The 16,451-nt window shown below is 43.4% G+C and overlaps 1 protein-coding gene across 2 annotated transcripts in view; it reads left to right on the top strand.

The window, feature by feature from the left end:
- The first annotated feature begins 2,064 nt into the window (after window positions 1–2,064).
- Window positions 2,065–16,451, top strand: part of SLC2A12 (solute carrier family 2 member 12) — a 59,239-nt gene continuing 44,852 nt past the window's right edge. The window contains exons 1-2 of one of the 2 annotated variants that reach the window (XM_082669190.1): window positions 2,234–2,326; window positions 16,093–16,130. Coding sequence is in view for 1 of the 2 variants with exons in the window: in XM_082669189.1 (XP_082525315.1) it covers window positions 2,212–2,326 (115 nt within the window). In the remaining variant the exon portion in view is untranslated. Of the gene's footprint in view, window positions 2,327–16,092; window positions 16,131–16,451 lie in introns of both variants that reach the window. The other variant, XM_082669189.1, reaches the window with a different exon arrangement.

Below are 16,451 nucleotides of genomic sequence, written 5' to 3'. Positions count from 1 at the left end.
CCTGAGGAGCTCCTGTGTGGTTCGGCTACAGAAAGCAAAGTGAGAATGGTTGAATTGCTCTTCACCGCAGTAAGGGATTCTGGAATTAGGTTTATCTTCTACTTGGTCAAAGACTATAACAAACACCCTAACACGTCCATGGTGCCAGGAAGCTGCTGGAGACACGGGGCCTGAGATCATTAAACAAAGCAATTATACAACTGACCCACTGCAAAAACATGTCTACCAACTGAGTTCGTTGATTCCCAGCAGAGAGTAGATAGAAGCCAAGCGAATACAGAGAGCTGATGAGAAATACATGTGTCTCACAGACAAAAACTGTTGCTCCTACAATGATAACACATTCTGGAAACAAATAAAAACCAAAACATCATTGTACCACACATTCTTTAGTGGGGACAAGCTGATCTGTTGGAGTCTGAACTAAACTACTCACTTCTGAATCAAAAGGGGGTTGGGCTGGGCTTCCCTGGTGGTGCAGTGGTTGGGAGTCCGCCTGCCGATGCAGGGGACACGGGTTCGTGCCCCGGTCCGGGAAGATCCCACATGCCGCGGAGCGGCTGGGCCCGTGAGCCATGGCCGCTGAGCCTGCGCATCCGGAGCCTGTGCTCTGCAACGGGAAAGGCGACAGCAGTGAGAGGCCTGCGTACCTCAAAAAAAAAAAAAAAAAAAAAGGGTGGGGTCTGGGCTATGCTTAAAGAACTGCCATTTTCTAGCACTAGCAGCAGAGACATAAACAGGTGCATAATCAATACTAGTTGAATCATCACAGGTTTGTTTCCATTTGTTGCCTGATTCCCCAAAGGATAAGAAAGATACAGAAATATCTAGTGATGAGCAAAAGTAATGTACAAATGATAAGTTAATTTAGAGCTGTGTTAGGATCCAGCCAAAATGCCAAAAGTGAGTTCTGTGTAGTTCAGCTTCTGCCTATACAAGCAAGAACTCGTTTCTCTGTCCAGAGGAACGACTAGTACCAAAGCTGTATTTCACGTCATCTTCTTAAGGTCAGGAAGGGCTGAAAGTGACGGAAACCAAGAAAATCAGAGAAGGACAAGGCTGGGAGGTTGGGATATAGGCAAGTTATGGCATTAGACCACCTGGCTTCCTGGTCTCAGCTCTGCCACTGACTAGCTGTGATGTTTGAGGCAAGTCACTTTGCCTCCATTTTCTGCTCTGTAATATGGGTACATGCCTCACAAGTTTTTTTTTCCCCCCAAAATAAATCACTTGGTAAGACCTTTATAGAAATATACTCACAAATCAGGAAAAAAAAAATCTTCCTTCTCAGGCCCTGCTTTTGTTTCCGATTGGACGACACCACAGCCACACCATGGTCCATTCACTCTGGACGCTCAGAACTGGAAATGCCTCTCCTCCTACAATCAGGCTATCAGGCATTGATCTCGACAGAAGATTCAGGGTTGGTTCCTTCCTTAAAGACAGCTATGCATAAATAAACTGTGATAGTTTGCTGTAACCCCAGGGTATAAAAAGTCCAAAGAACCTGGGCATTCTGAGTTTGTGTACACTTGGTCTCAGGCCTTGATTTGTCTGACAGGCCTTGGAGAGGGAGAGTATAGACCGCACTCACCTAGGGCAAAATCAGCTTGAAACAATGAAGATGTTTCATGCTTTGTTGAATATGCTAAGTGTCACTGCTCTTGGAATAACCGTCTTGCTGAAAAACTGACACACTTTTCCTTCTGGTATGTCTTTGCCTAAATTGTTCCTCCCTGTGCAAGATTAACTAATACCATCTGTGAATATTCTTGGCCCTCACTCTCAGCCTGGGCTTGAATCTGCCTGATTCTTTTCTGTGCCTCTTTTCAAAGGTGCAGGAATACAAGAGCTGCCCCCCCCCCCCCCAACGCCCCCAGCTAAGCGCCAAACACTGTCAGAGCTCCGGTTCCCAAGCCTGGAAATCCTTTGCTTCCAGCTCTGCATCTGAAGGCAAAAAAACAATCCTCCGGAGATTCGGCCCTCCCACTGCCTGTGATAGGCTGCTTGGAATAGCAAGAGCCTGTGTCACCGAAAAGGGCAAAGCTTTCGGAAATAGAAACAAAGTTGGTCACAAATCACATTGGCTTTGCCCGAAGTTTTTTTTCACCTTTCTTTAGCATGCGACCATGGGGAAAGTGACCGCTCGTGTCAGTGGGGGAAGTCAGGGTGGTTTAGTGCCCAGGGAACGGCTGTAACTTCTACGTGACCATGGTACCTGTTGAAAACGCAGAGGCCCCCAGTCTGCTGAAACCGAAGGGGCCAGCAGCCGAGACTGATGGCAGCGACAGAGACAGCGGCGGCCGGCATCCTCCCTGGGCGAGAGGTAAAGCGAGGCTGCAGGGCTCGGGGACCGCGAGAGGAACGAGCTGGGCGCGGGTCTCACTCTGTGTGTGTGTGTGTGTGTGTGTGTGTGTGTGTGTGTGTGTGTGTGTGTGTGTGTGTGTGTGTGTGTGTGTGTGTGTGTGTGTGTGTGTGTGTGTGTGTGTGCGCGCGCGCGCACGTAAGCGTGCTAGGTGCCTGGAGACGAGGGGACAGGATCTGCTGGGAGGAGTGACAAGGAACTCTGATGTGAAGGTTGAAGTCCCACTACTCATAAGCTGGGTGCCCTCCGCCGTGTTGACGGTATGATGTATAAATATTTTTCATATTGGAGAAATTGACTGGCAAGATAATCACACGTGTAAACACACCCACACACACCCCCGCATACACACACTTTTTCATTTATTGTCACAAATGGATAATCTGTAACAATTGGACATTATAACCACCATTCCAAAAATCAGCATTTTAAGGAAGCTTCATAAAATTATTAGTTATATAATGAATAAATACAACTTTCTTTTTAAGTTCCCAGCATCTGTTTGTAATGAATTTGAGCATTATTTACAGCCTAACACCTCTGCTTCGTCGCTCCTGCTTTCTTTAAAACTGGCCTTTCAGGCTGAGGTTTGTTTCATACTTTTCCTTGCGGAGGTGAAATTTGGAAAAGTTTTAATTCATTTCAGTTATCTTTGCTAAACCAAATGCCTTTCTTCACTCCCACATTTACAATTTTCACAAACACATTGCACACTTTTAGTTGCCTTTTCCTCTTCAGTTAGTTTGTTCTCAAAGGAATAGGAACTAATCGTAATATGAAATGAAATCAAACACAAATACTGCCCTTCTTCCCACCGCTTCCCTCAGCTCTGCTCCCTCTAATCATATAATACATTCCCACCCCATATATTGGAATTTCATGCATAACCAAAAACACTAAATGATATGAAAGGCATTTTACCTTTCACCTTGGGATGGATCTGTGTACTTATGTTTGCACAGCGGGTTTGATGATCCTGGAATTGAATCCACAACCCCTCTCAAGGAGGAACTGAGCGGCCCCTCCTTGGGAACTGAGACCCTCTCCTTATCCCCTGCCCTCTCCCTGCTCAGCCTTCCCTGCTTCCCTCCTTCTAGTCAAGAATGAATATCTGGGGTCACCTTACACTATGTCTCAGCCCTCTCTTCAGCAGAGCTGTCCCTTTGTCTAAGTGTGATCTTTGGTTCCTAAGTCTAAGAGGAGACAAAAGAAACTTGTATTCAGGGGTAAAGAGAAAGAGTGGCAAAGTTCTTCTCTCTGAATTCCGGCAAGATTGAGCTCTAGGGTGAGCTGAGGTGGTGATATTGACAAAAGGGTTAACTAGATAGGGTCACTGATAAATGTCACAAAGAAGATGAAAAGAAATTTGTCCTGGAGGGGCCTCCATGGTAACAATAAAAAATGGACTATTTAGTTTTGATATGTCTTTGAAAGCACAGTGTACTACTCTTAATAGGTTAAATTGCCCAAGTTCACAGTGATCCCAAAGGAAGGTAACAGGTATGTGTGCTTGTAAAGGTTGAATACACACACAAAATTCAATTTATAGTGCAACTGTTTATGCCATTGAAAAGAAATGATAAATGAACAAATACCATAAATTATCTTTTACATTTAATTTTAAATGAACCTTTATCGTGTAGAAGAGGAAACCTAAATGTTTTTCTTAAATCCTTAATTAATACAGCTTTGATGGGTGCTGTATGTCGTTTATATTTAGACAAATACAAACCTTTTATTATTACTTTTGTAAGTTTTCATAAATTATCTTAAGCTTTCTTGGTACCCAAAGGCATTATACAGATCTATGTGTATAATGAATCCATAGTACGGACTTGCTCTATGGTTTTGCCAAGTTATTTCACCTCTCCAACTGGGATTGTATTTTTGTATGATTTACGAAGATGTTGAGGTTTAATGAAATATTTGACAAATACTCCTTTCAACTTCTTTATATTTTAAACTTCCATAGTTTCATCCAGGAAATTCTGAGTATTTAAAACATGCTTAAATTATCCTACTTTTCCTGCATTTGAAGGTTGTTCTTCAATATAGCAAGTTGTTCTATATTCCTAGATGAAAAAATTAACGTGCAAAGAGGAATGAGTTATACAACCCAGGACAAGGTCATTAAAACATTTGAGATATTGAAAAATGAAACAAAACAAAAACCTTAGTCTCTTTGATTGTACCCCCTTAATGTTATTGTGGGTAATGAAAAGTGTTGGCAGGTTTTCCTTGGCTAACCCCTCTAAACTGGAAAGAATGCTCTGTTTCAATGGCTAGAAGCTAATGAATTTAAATTCATTTTCAAAAAGCTATGGCTCAAAGTGGGTACATTTTTAGTAAACCTTTTAGTGTTCATAGACACGTTATAATTGACCTTGTAGGGCAGGTTGAGCTCAATTTTAAATCTCGCTACCTCGAGCCAACAACAGATATAGGTGAGGTGAGGAACATGGACTGCTGGGGCATCTTACACAAGGAGAGCATGAGTCCAGAAGATGTGTGGTTGGCCCACGTTCACGCGGTGGCTGATCAAAGCTGACCCTGGTGGCCTGTGGCCCAGGGGGCCTGTTCCTTCATCTCAGGATCTGGGTCTCCCAGGCTCTTCTAATTCATGATTCAAACAACTGGCTAGGAGGAGGGTTTCCTTAAGTCCCCCATTACCCCACCAGCGCTGCATTTTCCTCTCAGATCTGCCCAAAAGGTCAGAAACCAAGAACAATATTCACCGTATGAGTGTCGGTTCTCCGCGCTGCAGATCCAGCTGCCGAAAGCAATGGAACCCAGATCGCTAGAACTAGACTCCGAACCAGCTGAGATTTAAGAAATGCACACTTCTGCTAATGAGGTGAATACCCTATGGCAGTTGTTCTCAAACTTGTTTAAAGCTGTGAACTCCTTTTTGCAAATGGAAGCTGAGTAGGTGGTCAGTATGTTAAGACAAGTAAACGTGGTGCCTCTTTAGTGGAAAGGGGAGAGGTGGAGAAAGAAGGACCTGCAGCCTGGCTGCTTCCCTGCTCCTCTCTCAGCCCTTGTGGCCCTGAGCCGGCTCCTGGGTCAGCATCACATTAGCAAACCTCAGGTCCATCACCACTCCGGTTATGCAGGCCGTGTTTTTGAGGTTGGGGCATATTTCCTGTGCTCCTGCTGTGAGCCTTGGGCTCTCAGGATTAGCCTAAAACAGACCCTCTTGAATTGAGTCAGGTCTGGCTTTCTCAGGCTTCCTCAGGCAGCCCAAGGGGAAGTCTACTTGTAAGACAGACTGAGGAGACTTTGGGGAACAAACATCACAGGGGGAGAGAAGGTCAGACTGACCAGCTTGACCTGTTCACAGAGCTTTGGCTGTGAGACCAACAGACTGGTCACATTGGGAACACCCAGGCCTTGGCCATTCCCATTTTTCCAGGCTTTCCATATATTAAAAAGTGACATCTGAAACTAATATAATATTGTAAATCAGCTATACCTTAAAAAAAAAGCAGAGATAAAAATTTTAATAAAATCTATACAGTATTAAGTATCAAAAGAAAAAGTGACAAAACTCTTGACAAAAATCGTGTCCTTAAAAACATGTGCATTTAACAAATTGATGGCAGTTACAGCAGCAAAAAAAAATGTTGTGTAGCTTGATATTCCCAAGGAAATGACGGAATTTATAGACACTTGAATTTATGAGGGACAATAGATTTTTCTTGACTGGAAATAAGACCAGATTTAAAGATAACCATCTCCCCTTTCTCTTCAGTCAGCTTATCTCTGGGGCTGTACCTTTAACCTCACTTGGAAATCATATCAAAAGTCTAAATTTGAGGCTTTTTGTGACAGTGAGGCATGGGCAAATGGCTTCTCTGGGATCTCAGAAGGGAGAGGCTCTAAATAAACATGGCGGGAGCTGTTTCACCGCCAACTCTGGGTGGTGTTTGGCTCGCGCAGCAGGGCTCTTTTCCTCTCTAATATCACATCACAGAGAGAGCAGAGGGATTGCCGCTTGCCACAAACTACCTCTAGGCTGCTGCAGCAAAAGGCATGTATTGTGAGTGCCTGTGTTGGCAGGGCCTGGCAGACAAGGCCAGGCCAAGGAGCCACCAACAGTGCCATTGACCCAGAGGGCCTGAAATTACCCAGCAAACACCAGCATGCCTGAACAGGTTTTATAGCCAATGACTCTTCCGATAGGTCAGTGCCTCTGTCCAGTTGTTAAATATTTTAAACATTACCCTTCTGTCCGGTAACATTGCCAGCGGGACCTGAGTGGCTGCGTTCTTAGGAAAGAGACTGGTGGTAGCTGGTGGGACCCCACTGTGATCCCTCAGGTATGTTTTTTGTGAATTCTCAAGGAGGTCCTTTTCAGTGGTCTAGACCTTGTAGAAGCTGATAAAAACAGAACTCAAAATACAATAAGTCCACCCTGGAACTGCCTGCGGAAACTCCAATTTACATGTATGTATCTGAGGTGAATCTGAAGATGCAGTTTTTCGTTGCTGTAGATGTGTGGTATGGTATTTTTCATTCAAGAATACTTAGTTCTTGAACCTGGCTTCATCGCCTCATCTCACTAGGAGGAACTGAAGTATAATACTGTTTAGCCTCAGGGTTCAAAAAGTTCTAAAAGCTCCAAACAGGCCTGCATGGGTGTGGAATTAGCTTTGGGCTTTTACAGGTTTGAAGCAGCTTTTTATTCAGGTTGTATGAGCAAGAACTGGCTTTATAAGATTCTTAAATTGAACGGAGTCGGGACTCCCAAGTTCAACTTTTTTCTCATGAAGTCTTCCCCAAGAGGATGAGTTAGTGAATAAAATAAGGCAATGAGGGCTTCCCTGGTGGCGTAGTGGTTGAGAGTCCGCCTGCCGACGCAGGGGACACGATTTCGTGCCCCGGTCTGGGAAGATCCCACATGCCGCGGAGCGGCTGCGCCCGTGAGCCATGGCCACTGAGCCTGTGCGTCCGGAGCCTGTGCTCTGCAAGGGGAGAGGCCACAGCAGTGAGAGAACCGCGTACCGCAAAAAAAAAAAAAGGCAATGAAAGTCACGTGAAAGTACACCAAGTCATGGTGGTAAGAAAGGAGAAAAGCTGAAATGTGCTTCTTCCCAAGGAGCTATTTGACCAAATACCAAATGAGAATAATTTCCCATCCCATCTTCCCTCAAAAAGTACCCAATCTCTGGGACTTCCCTGGTGGTCCAGTGGTTAGGACTCTGCGCTTTCACTGCTCAGGGCCCGAGTTCAGTCCCTGGTCAGGAAACTAAGATCCCACAAGCTGTGCGGAACAGCCATACAAAAAAAAAAAAAAGGCACAGAACCTGAAATCCCTCCAAGTATCTCCCAGATGAAATGTTAAGCCAAATATATTACTTCCATAGTAAATCATAGATTCACATGGGTTTCGTTTCTATTTTATTTTGTTCTGTTTTGGCTCCTTGGTATTACTTCTCTTCCTGCGTCGCAGCACATTCATTTCCGCATTTGCACAATGGCTATGCTTCAGGGATATACTAATTTTTCTATACAATTTAGGTAGAAGTAATAAGACAAATAATTTATCACATTATTCTCATTTTAGGAGTTTTCATTCTTTTTGAGCATGACTCACTGTATACTGTTGTACCAAAATATCAGGGAGAAAAGCAGTCCTTTGTTTGACTTACAGGAGTATTTTTTTTTCCCTTAAGTAAATCAAGGGTTATTAAACTTTAAACTGGTAAATTGTGCTTCCCTTGGAAGTAATTGTTTCTCAAAAACATTCATGACACAGGTCTGCCTGGCATTACTAGGCTCTGGGGCTGTTAGCTACAACCATATTATTTTATTTATATTATTATTATTTTTTATAATGTATTGCTCCTGCATGCACCTGTTTCCCACACGTTGTGGAATTTGGGAGCCATGTGCAATGCTAATTTAGATGTGACATCTCAGCCTCAGATGTGCAAGGTTTTTTAAGAATAGGGGAGGGAATTCCCTGGCAGTCCAGTGGTTAAGACTCCACCCTTCCACTGCAGGGACAAGGGTTCGATCCCTGGTCAGGGAACTCAAAATCCTGCATGCCGCGTGACGTGGCCAAAAAACAAAAGTAAAATAAATAAAATAAAATAGAGAAGTGAAGAAAAAGGAATAGGGGAAAAAGTTGTAATTTTAATCAGTTGGTATCGTGAAAGAACATCCGTAAGCTAATGAATATTTCATTTCTGTTGGGACACAAAATTGTGGAAAGCCCAAGGCAAAAATCACAGGAAGAGTTTTTAATGACATAAGCCCAATTGTGTAGATATTGCCAAAAACAGAGGAATTCAAGAATTTATGAAAAGGCAGAACTGTTATGCTGGAAGCAAGGTATCACTTTACTTCCTTTGCTATCAGTAAGAGACTGTTTCAAAGTTCTACTTCAGTGTTATGGAGATTTTCCCCCATAGACTCAGACTAAACAGATCTTTGTTGAATGATTTTTGTGGGCAACCCAATGAGGTAATATTACCCCCCAGTTCACAGATAAGGAAACTGAGGCTAAGAGAGCAACAGTTAGCATTTACCAAGCACTTACCAGCATGCACCAGCCACTCATCTATCTCATTTATTCTCATAACAACTTTATGAGTTATGTAATATTATCTTTATTTTAGGAATGAGGATGCAGAGGAACAGAAAAATTAAGGGACGTGTCAGGGTCTAGCTGGTAACTAACCAGACGCTCTGATTCCAGATTGTACCTTCAGCATTCAGCCAAGGTACCTCTGGGAGAGAAGCAAAGTGACTTGCTCCATGTAGCATGGATAATAGCCCAGAGATCCAAGCCTCAGTATCCTAAATCCAAGCCGGGGTTTTGCCCACTTGAATGATAATACCATCCAGCACCAATGTTTCTACTGCCTGGTCTGTTCCATGATCTGATCTGTGAATTTGGGTACCCAGTATACGCCTTTCAGAACTTTTTTGCATTCTGTTTTAGCTATTCTCTGATTTTCCATGTGACATGTCTTTTTCTATAAGATTATAAATTCCCAGATAAAATATATATTCTTGTACTTATCAGAGCTCTGAGCTAACTGCAAGTGTTTAGAAAGTACTGTGTAGCTCATAAGAGGGAGGAATTATGCCTTTTCCTCTGTATTTCCATTAGGGATCACATGCAAATGGCACAAGTACAGCCATCTTGTAACCTAGGAAATGTGTCAGCACTGTGATTGGATTGACCACCGTGCTGATTGCACTGTCCATATAGTTGAAACTGTTTGCCATCTGTGTCCAAGACAGTACTGCCATGGAGTACATGCTTAATTGTTAAATCAGTGAGTGAGTGAAGAAGTGTTGGTTGAGCTGAACTAAAAAGCATTTAATTCTGCAATACTTATTGACCACCTACTGTGTGAGACCACCTACTGTGTGAGAGGTACAGTGTTGGATACTTCACAGTAAAAAAAAAAAAGATATCTAAGACATTATCCAGGTCCATAAGTTTTACCAAGTCATCAGAGACATAAGAGTCTAAATAATGACAAGACAATCATTTAGCAAATATTGAGAGTCTCCTAGAAATCAGACATGATGCTAGACCCTGGGTCCAATGGTGAACCAGTGACATTCATGCGATGCAAATACTTACTAACAATTGGTGATGAGAGAGAAGAGATCAGGAAACCTACAAGGGAGGAGGTGGTCAGACACCTAATGCCACAGTAGAGCACAGGGGGCAGCTCAGCCAGTTTTTGAAGGATCCTGGAAGACAGTATGGCTAAGCTGAGTCAAAGTATCACTGAGGCCAATAGATTTACAGAGAGAATTCTAAGCAGAGAAGATAGCTTGTATACAAGCTGTGTACAAGCACATTCAGGGAACTATGAATATTTTTGTCTGATGAAAGCACAGAGTTCAAAGCAGGAGAAAGAGGGTTATGAAAACATCTGAAGGTGTAAGTAGGGACCATGTTATGAAACCTTTGTGTGATAAGTATCATGAAAGGAGGAATTCTTCGGAAGAGATCCTACTGGTTTATAGAAATCAAGAAAAGTTTCTGAAAGTGATGATAGTGGTGAAAGAATTAGGGAATCTTGGAAAGCTCCACCTGCATGGCTGTAAATCCTTCAGCTCTATGGGATCACCATTCCTTTAATATTTAAACAAAGTAGCTCCAGCCCCCATAACGTTATTTCCACACGCCCTCCACCTTGCTCAAAGCCTGCCCTTGCTCTTCTGCCCTCGCCCATCCTCAAACACACCCAGTACACCTTAGGAGTCTTGCGGTTTCTGATCACTTTTTTTTTTTTTTTTTTGCGGTACGCGGGCCTCTCACTGCTGTGGCCTCTCCCGTTGCGGAGCACAGGCTCCGGACGCGCAGGTCCAGCTGCCATGGCTCATGGCCCCAGCCGCTCCGTGGCATGTGGGATCTTCCCGGACCGGGGCACGAGCCCGCGTCCCCTGCATGGGCAGGCGGACTCTCAACTACTGTGCCACCAGGGAAGCCCTCTGATCACTTTTTGCACCAACTTCCTGTTTCCCCTGGATTTTTGCCCTTCAGTTCCTGCAGCTTGTCTTTTCTCTTATCCCTGCTCCAATCCATGCGTGGATTACAGCTCTTTTCCTTCATATACTCAAATCCCATTCACACAAGTTCTTTGTCGATTCTTACTGACAAGTTGAAGAGAGCTATAGTGCAATTAAATATTAGGTGGCCCCATTCATAAAATTCTCCTGTCAAATCCACCACAGGAAATTTCTTGTAAACCAACTTTTCTAAAAGCTACAGGCCTCTTGCACTATTGTTCCCTCGTCTTCATTCCCCATCCCCCAGAACTTGACAAACTCTCCTGACCTTTTCTTTCATTTATCTTGTTTCTGGGTTCTGTTGGCCATTCTTTCTTTTCTTTTTTTTTGCAGTACGCGGGCCTCTCACTGCTGTGGCCTCTCCCGTTGCGGAGCACAGGCTCCGGACGCGCAGGCTCAGCGGCCATGGCTCACGGGCCCAGCCGCTCAGCGGCATGTGGGATCTTCCCGGACCGGGGCACGAACCCGTGTCCCCTGCATCGGCAGGTGGACTCTCAACCACTGCGCCACCAGGGAAGCCCTAGGCCATTATTTCTTGATCTCTCTCTCTCTCTCTCTCCCTCTCTCTCTCTCTCTCTCTCTCTCACACACACACACACACACACACACACACACAGACACACACACACACACACACACACACACGAAAATTCTTGCTTTTTGGCCTTTTCTCCTGTTCTCCCTCTCTCTCCCATAGCCCACCACTGTATTACTAACATGACGCACGGGCTTTCCCCTTGACCCTGAGGTGGCCATCTAGGTATTCATTTTTAGTAAATAAAGTGCTCTTCCTAAGAACTTTACATCCACAGGCTTTACAATATTATTTTTTCTGCATTTCATTTCCTTAACTAAAGAATTTTTAAAGCACTGAGGGTGATTCTCAACCATTTTTGAGTACCTGGACTCCTTTTTTAAATTGAAAAACCTGGACTCCTTTATTTATTTATTTTAATTAATTAATTAATTAATTTTTATTTTTGGCTGCATTGGATCTTCGTTGCTGCACGCGGGCTTTCTCTAGTTGCGGCAAGCGGGGGCTACTCTTTGTTGCAGTGTGCGGGCTTCTCATTGCGGTGGCTTCTCTTGTTGCGGAGCACGGGCTCTAGGCATGCAGGCTTCAGCAGTTGTGGCACGTGGGCTCAGTAGTTGTGGCTCGTGGGCTCTAGAGCACAGGCTCAGTAGTTGTGGCGCACGGGCTTAGTTGCTCTGTGGCATGTGGGATCTTCCCAGACCAGGGCTCAAACCGGTGTCCCCTGCATTGGTAGGTGGATTCTTAACCACTGCACCATCAGGGAAGTCCTAGACTCCTTTTTAAATAGAAAAACAACTTCAAATTCTCACATAATAGTTTTCACAGTTTTATATTTATTGATTAGAAAATATAGAATGACAGAAAGCTGCTCTGCATTCACTCGCACTTTGAATTAAGACCTTTTTTTCAGTCACATCTACATATGTATGAAATCTTGAAGTACAAATATGTATGTTACTATTTTTCCCAATGTTTAATAATCATTGATGGGATGAGGATCCTTTCTGAAGACTTTGCCAATTTTCAAAAGTCCCTCGCTCACCGCAACTCACACACGCTGAAAATCTCTGGAGACATCAGAGGCCTCTGGGTAAAATGGCTGCTGGTTTGTTCTCCAGATTCACCCCTTCTTAACTATCTATTGAAAATCCCCTTGAAAAGATGAAAAGAGATGCAAAATTACAATAGAATTAAAGCCAGATATATTCATCAATGAGTTAGAACTTACCCCTAAATAAAATGCAAATATGGGCCTAATGTATAAACTAGGGCGGTAATATTTTAGCTCTCCACAAACTCTCACTCAGCACCCCTAATGAGAGAATTTTCATCAATCAAAGGATGACATCTCCACAGACTCCCCTGGAGCTGCTTTTTCGGAGGGTCAGAAGGTTTTGCTCCATAGTCCAATTCCTCCCACCCTATCCTGTCACCATCACTTCTCTTTCTATATCTCTTAAGGGCTACAATTTTCAAGATTTCAGCAACTCTGGCTGGCTCGTTGCATTCTAGAATGTGAAATCAGTGTTAAGAAGAGACAAAGTCCAAATGAGCCGCTGGAATGGTACATTCTAGAAGTTGTAATTTTGCATGTATTGTTTATGACAAGCAAAAAATGAGAGTCTGTTCGTAGTCAGGGGACCAAAAAGTGGAAGAAAAAAAATTCCTTTCTCAGTCCAGTGGGGTCACTCCAGAAAAATAACTTCCAGACATCAGAAATTTGGCTAGCAGCTGTGTACATCAACTGCTCCTTCAAGTCTAACTACGAGAGTTTCCAACTGCAGCTGGGTGGCTAGACTAAGGTGTGTCAGACACTGAAAACCCAACAGCTTTTCCAACTTCCTTCTTATTTCTTGGTCTTTCCCATCTGGAGAACTAGAAGATTCAGATACTCACTTAGTCTCTCTTGCAGCCAAGTTTGACTGTGGAACTCACTAGTTCTGGTCAACGAGACACTAGGGCAAGTCTTTGTAGGGGAGGAAAAAGTTTTCCTCAACCTTTTTAGGGCCTGTGGCTGAGTCCGAAAATTAAACTGACAAAGACTAACAGAAAAGCATCCATATTTATTTAATATAAGTTTTATGTGACATGGAAACCTTCATAAGGAAATAAAGACCCAAAGACATGACTAAGCCTGAGTATTTTTATGCTAGATTTGATGAACAGTGGACAGTCATGAAAATATGACAGGTCAAGGAGTATGAGGTAAGTGTAGTGAGCCAGGGGAAACTTAGCAAGCCTGTTTGTTTGAATTCTTCTTGGTGCCCCTTTGTCTTCCGAGATAAGGATGTTCTTTTCCTCTAGGTATAACAGAGAGCACCTCTCACATGAGGGTTTTATGACCTGCTTCGGGGGGAAGGGCAGGGGGAAGGCTAGAGCCACCTTCCTGTAACTGGCATTTTCTCAAATTCCTTCAGCTTAAAATATTCAATATGCCAAGGGGTTGTATTTTGGGGTAGCATGTCCTGAACCCCATCATCTTCCAAGGTGCTTCTGAAAAGTTCCTTCCCTGATAAAAGGAAAGAGGCACATGGGAATAACCCCTTGCCCTAAGCCTTCTTCCATTGTCTGCTGCCTTTGAGTCTGGTTGTGAAAGCGTCTAATATCTAGAGCTGTGACAGCCACCTTGCACATATGGTGACAGATTGGGGACAAAAGCCAACCCTCTGAGGAGGCAGGAACAGAAGGATTCATAGAGTGTGAATCCTTGTAGACACCAAATTCAACTTGGTCTTCTCACAAAGTAAACAATAAATGCCCATGTTTTGCAGGTTTTTGGTTTCCTGCCATCAAAAATATCATAAATGATTTGGGGGCTGGGTAAAGAGAATGTGGCAATCTGGTTATTGTCAGGCACATTTTAAATACAAAGGCAAAGCATGCGTTTTAAGATTTCTCTTTACAGGAAACAAATACATTTTGGACAGCATCTGATTTCTGTTCTCTATAATTAAAAAAAAAGTGGACTCTGTGGAAAAAAGAGATGCACGACAACATCTGGTGATAAGAGTAAATTGAGGTGAAGATGGAACTAGCTGAGATCAGAGATGCTAATAGACCTAATATGAGATGTATAAAGTGTCAGAGTCTAAAACTGCAAGAGCAGAATTATTATCTGAAATCTGTGATTCAGAGGATAAATAAGAGAAGCTATTCTAGGATGTACATAAAAAGAACAATAAGATAGAGATGAGGAAATGAATATATTTAGCTAACATATAAATTATTATTCCAAAACAAATGGGAAGGAAAAACCCCTCAAAATACTAGAGGAAATCTTTTCTGAGTAGGAGAACTCAACCAGTAGCAAAAAAAATTTAGAAGAAACAAGTACTCTGACTTGTCCTGGTGCAAGTTTCAAATTGAAGGAAAGATGAAAGAGAGGAAGGAAAGAAAGAAAAGAATGAAAGTCCTACAAGGAATCAGGCAGAAAAGGAGTGTTAACAACAGAGCAAAATGCAGGGAAGTGTCCTTACGCCCCCTCTTTATACCTCCCCAGTCAACAGAATTTGGAGAAGATTAGTTTCAGAAAAGTGTGTCTGTGAAAGTACTACCTGGGGTTGGAAAAATAAAAGGAAAGAAAGTAAAGTTCCTACCTTTTTGTCCTAGAAAGTCCAAATAGTAGGTATAGAGGAAGGCCACATTTTCTGTTGTTCTGAGTTCCATTGCATGTTAAAGAGAGGATGGGGGTACGGAGAGAGGTGGGGGGAGGGTGGTTAGATAAAGGATAGTGCCCAATATTTACCATCACAGGGAGCACCACACATGGTCCAAGGCCAAGAGGCAGCATCTGGAACTTTTGACAGCTGTTGGAAACACCATACCACAACACCACACTCTCCTCTCACCCTCTGAACAAGGGAGCTATCTGATTAAGCCAGCGCTCTCCTTCCCGGGCATCCAATAGCCTCTGCAGAGCTCTGGCATCAGGTCCTGTGTGGACCCCCCCATACAGACTCTACTCTCAAGGGACTCCCGATCTAAGCAAGAGACAGACTAACCCAGAGTGCTGTAAGGCCCTGGACACAAAGGCAGAAGAGAGAAGAGAGATTAATGCTAACCACAGAGAGGCAGTCTGGAAGATTTTGTAGAGGGGGGATATTTGAGCCAGATCTTCAGAGACTCAGGTTTCCCTAGGCTGTGAAGGAGGGAGGCCAGATGTGCCACGTGCTGTAAATGAGGGACAACAGCATGAAGAGAAACACAAGTCTGGGAAAGGGCAGGCATTTTCCAGAAACAACCAGTGGTGCAGAAGGCCTGAGAATTGTGCCTGAAGACTGTTGTTGGGACATGAAAACTGGGTCCCCAGAAAGGAGACTGCTAAACATGGAATCTGAGTGACTAGTGAACAAGCCTGTGCATGGGGCTGACATTAAATAAAACAAATATACGAGTGACAGTGGAACACTTTAGAGTCCCTGCAAATGGTGCCACATTAACTGGCTAATAACAGTGCTGAAAGCGCTATAGAAATACTGATTGCATGTTGTTCAGATGCTAAGCATTTATGTAAATATAAAGTTCCAGCTGCTAACCCTTAAGTCATACTAGGTATTAACCTTAGTCTGTTGACCAACCATGGGGAAGAGAGGACCAAGGATTGGCATTTGTGTGCTGTTACCATTCATTCATTTATTTATTCACTCAACAGATATTTATTGAGGATTGACCTTGTGCCAAAGACTAGAGGTAAGAATACAGATGTAAAGAAAGCAGGGTTTGGGGACTTCCTTGGTGGTGCAGTGGTTAAAACTCCATGCTCCCAATACAGGGGGCCTGGGTTCGATCCCTGTTCAGGGAACTAGATCCCACATGCATGCTGCAATTAAGAGTTCGCATGCCACAACTAAGGAGCCCTAGAGCTGCAACTAAGGAGCCCGCCTGCAGCAACTGAGACCCAGCGCAACCAAATAAATAAATAAAAATAATAATAAAAAAAAGAAAGTGGGGTCTTGCCTTCAAGGTCTCTCTGTGTAAGAGGGGAAGACAAACAGGTCAATAAATGAGTGA

Source organism: Grampus griseus, assembly GCF_964374135.1.
Source record: "Grampus griseus genome assembly, chromosome: 13".
NCBI classification, from domain to species: Eukaryota; Metazoa; Chordata; class Mammalia; order Artiodactyla; family Delphinidae; genus Grampus; species Grampus griseus.
Note: the sequence above shows the minus strand (reverse complement) of the source record. Positions and strands in the feature narration are given on the sequence as shown.